This window comes from Orycteropus afer, unplaced genomic scaffold (assembly GCF_000298275.1).
Source record: "Orycteropus afer afer isolate SDZICR_OR568_19922 unplaced genomic scaffold, OryAfe1.0 scaffold00132, whole genome shotgun sequence".
Taxonomy (NCBI): Eukaryota; Metazoa; Chordata; class Mammalia; order Tubulidentata; family Orycteropodidae; genus Orycteropus; species Orycteropus afer.
Window position 1 is genome coordinate 4,972,635 of NW_006921719.1, and position 3,736 is coordinate 4,976,370.

General features: G+C 35.6%; 1 protein-coding gene across 1 annotated transcript in view; it reads left to right on the top strand.

Annotated features, from left to right (window-relative positions):
• Positions 1–3,736, top strand: part of BTBD1 (BTB domain containing 1) — a 94,940-nt gene that overhangs the window by 35,808 nt on the left and 55,396 nt on the right. Inside the window, exon 2 of the mRNA XM_007945107.2 lies at positions 2,423–2,579. Within this exon, the coding sequence (XP_007943298.1) occupies positions 2,423–2,579 (157 nt within the window). The remainder of the gene's footprint in view (positions 1–2,422; positions 2,580–3,736) is intronic.

The following is a 3,736-nucleotide window of genomic DNA, read 5'->3' on the forward strand; positions in this document are numbered from 1 at the left end:
ACGTTATGCAGTGTTTTGCAGATTCTACATTATTCTTTAGCGTTGCATAGTATTCCATTGTGTGAATGTACCAAAGTTTGGTTATCCATTCCTCAGCCATTGGACATCTAGGTTGCTTCCAAGTTTTGGCTATTGTAAATAGTGCTGCGATGAACATCGGCGTGCATACATCTGTTCTTGTTATGGCTCTCACTTCTTTAGGGTATACACCCAGTAATGGGATGGCTGGGTCAAATGGTATTTGTATTTCCATTAGTTTTTTTTTTAAGTATAGCAATTTTAACAGTTAAATAGAATTGAGAGAAATGTATAAGTGAAATATGAAGCAAGATGATTCTTGGATTTTTAAGTACCCCTTTTTCTTACTAGAAATGAAAGTAGTTTCCTCATTGCTATTATATAGAAAGGCTAGAAGATGATGGCAAGGAAGTCTTGCAAAATACAGAAGAAAAGTAACAGAGGTAACAAATATGACAGGATCTAAAAATAAAGAGCTGACATTTACTATGGCTAATTATTTGTCAGATACTGTTCTAAATACTTTGTTTTTAAACATATTAATCCTCGCCATAACATCATGAAGTAGATAATATTACTCATCTGTATTCAGATAGGCATACAATGATAATAACTTGCTTAAACGTCACAGAAGCTAGCTAGTGATGGGAGAGGTTCAACTCCAGATCTCTTCCAGAGTCCACACAAATTGAAAGCTCCCTCCAAGTTGCCCTTACAGTATAGCACTGGACACAGTCAGAAGCCCAGAAGTGGTGTGATAAGGTAACTCTTGTGTTTCCTCAGCCTGGTTTTCTCATCTTTGAAATGGAAGTAATCCTTCCTTGTGAGAGGAATGAGATAGTCTGTCACATGGTGGACATTCAACAGATGTTAATTTTTTCTCTCTCCTTTTTATCCCTGACCTCCTTGCTGTGAAATCTCTTAGGACACTTGGTTTTTAACTCCTTGTGCTTATTATTATAGAAATTAAAAAAACAAAAAATAAAAAACTCACTTCCATTGAGTTGATTCGGACTCATAGCAACCCCCATTGGATTTCCCAGGCTGTAAATCTTTATAGAAGCAGACTGCCTCATCTTTCTTCCATGGAGCAGCTGGTGGGTTTGAATCACTGACCTTTTGGTTAGCAACCAATTGCCTTAACTACTATATCACTAAAGCTCCTTATTATTACAAAGTATGGCATATAATGTTAAGTGAGTATTATGAGGGTGATACAGTTGACTGATGTGAGTTTACAAAAGGAGTTTTTGGAAAAACTGTAATTCAGAAAAAGCGCAAACCTCACTTTTAAAGCTGAGTTATCGAGGAGTATGAGAAAATGAGATAATTGTAAGGGTAGAGATAGGCTAGGACTTTATCTGTGGGTGGTGATTATGGGCCCTCTTAATGAAGGAGGGAAGGAGTTGAAAGAGAATAGGGACATGACATAGAACTTAATTTCCTTGTTCACTTTATTGTAGTTGAGGATTCCGGAAGAGTTAGTGGATTTTCTTAAATACTTATTTTATGACTTGGGTCCTGGGAAAATAAGTGTAATAAGTGTTCTAGTGTCTTTAGGATCGCTGAAATGAAATATGCCCTTCTTCCTAATGTCATACTTCACCAGGATAAATGTAACCCAGAACTGAATGGGAAGCACAAAGAGTCTATGGGGAGCCACAATGGGAGCCTAAAGTTGACATACCGAAGCTCTAGTTCAACAAGAACTGCCTATGCCTCCACTAAGGATCTATGCTTTATCTACAGTTCTGTGAAGCTGATTAACTAGTGACGTAGCAGTTAGAAGCAGTCCACTAGGAGGAAAGTATTATTGGACCAATAGTATGTTGAGAGAAAATTGGACCTAAAAGCTCAAAGCACACAGCAATGTGGGGTCATTTACCATATTACTGTTTTATTCCTCCAAAGCCCCAGGACTCTCAAATCTGTGATCATTATGATAATTCTGAAATAACAATGAAAAGTTAAACATGCCCAGTGTAAGAAGGCACCATTATCTAGAAATGAATGTTTTAACATTTAGAAGTGTGGACGTCAGCTCTCTGCAGATTTAGTAAGTGAGCATGAGGGAAGGAAAAGAGAACCACTGTTGTCTTATGCAACTATGAGTGGTAAAAAGGACTCTGGAGGTTTGATTTAGAGACATGATGTGCCACGTGATCCTGGCTTAACCTGTTTCCTCTTTCCCATGGAGAGACTACCTACCTCTCAGAATTGAATTAGAATAAAATGAGATGATAGGTGTGCTGATGCCCTGTAGACTGGAAAGCCTGATGCAGATTTCAGGTTATTTTTCAGTTTGCTCTTTACTTTTGGAAATATTCCTCAGAGGTTTGGTTCTGATGAATTGGTTATCCAAAATGTGAATAAACATCTCTGCAATTCCCCGATTGCTTTTCAGATTTCTGTATTCAGATGAGGTTCAGATTGGTCCAGAAACCGTTATGACCACTCTTTATACTGCTAAGAAATATGCAGTCCCAGCCTTGGAAGCACATTGTGTGGAATTTCTTACCAAACATCTTAGGGCAGATAATGCCTTTATGCTTCTTACTCAGGTAAGTAAGTGTAGCTATGGTAGGTTTTGTTGTAACTTAAAAAATTGAGTATAAACGTTACTATATATGAATTTTTATTATTTCCTAGATGACTAATTATAGATCATTATTTTAAAATATATATACTTATTTCTATAATACCAATCAGAAATAATACCAGATTTGTAAGATTTTAAAATAGGAAAGCAAACCAGAATTTTCTTAATACAATATTAAGAAAAGAAAGAGAGAAACTAGATTGAAGTTAGAATTAATTCATTGTTGTTTTTGCTATGCTTTAGAGTAAGATAGCGAGGAATTTTATGGACAACCTAGTTAACAAGTTTTGTTAGAACTGGTATAAAGATTGAGTATTTCAAGTCGAGAAAAGTTCTAAGATTCAGTTTCTTTGTACCAGTATCTGGAAACTTGCTGATCCACTCCCAGTGGTCACTATTTAAGGTTTTTATGAAATACTTCCTCTGACATATTTTTGAAGTTTGCATTAAATACAGTGTACTTACAGAAAGATGTGCAGGTAAATATACATTTTAATGGATTTTCACAAACAACACACCAAAGGAACCATTAAGTAGTCCATAACATATCTTATTTAGCATTTGTTAAATGCCTATAGTCTGAGCTTTATACTTTAAGATATAAATAAATTGCTGTTTTTCTTTTTGGACAATGTTGTAATACCTGTATACAAATTATTTTAAAATTCTGAGTTAATCATTATACTGGAAGTCCTACCCAGGACCATAAGGCAAGAAAGGGAAATCAGAGGCATCCAAATTAGTAAGGAAGAAGTCAAACTATCCCTATTTGCTGATGATATGATCCTATACCTAGAAAACCCAAGAGACTCAGTCAAAAACCTACTGGAACTAATTGAGAGATTTAGCATTGTGGCAGGATATAAGATCAATGTCCAAAAATCATTTGGATTCCTCTACACCAGCAAAGAGAATGCTGTAAAAGAAATAAGGAAATCAATACCATTCTCAATAGCTACCAAAAAAATAAAATACTTGGGAATAAATCTTACCAGGGATACAAACGACCTGTACAAAAAAAACTATAAAAACCTACTTCAAGAAACCATAAGAGATCTACATAAGTGGAAGAACATCCCATGCTCGTGGATAGGAAGATTGAACATTGTGAAAATGTCA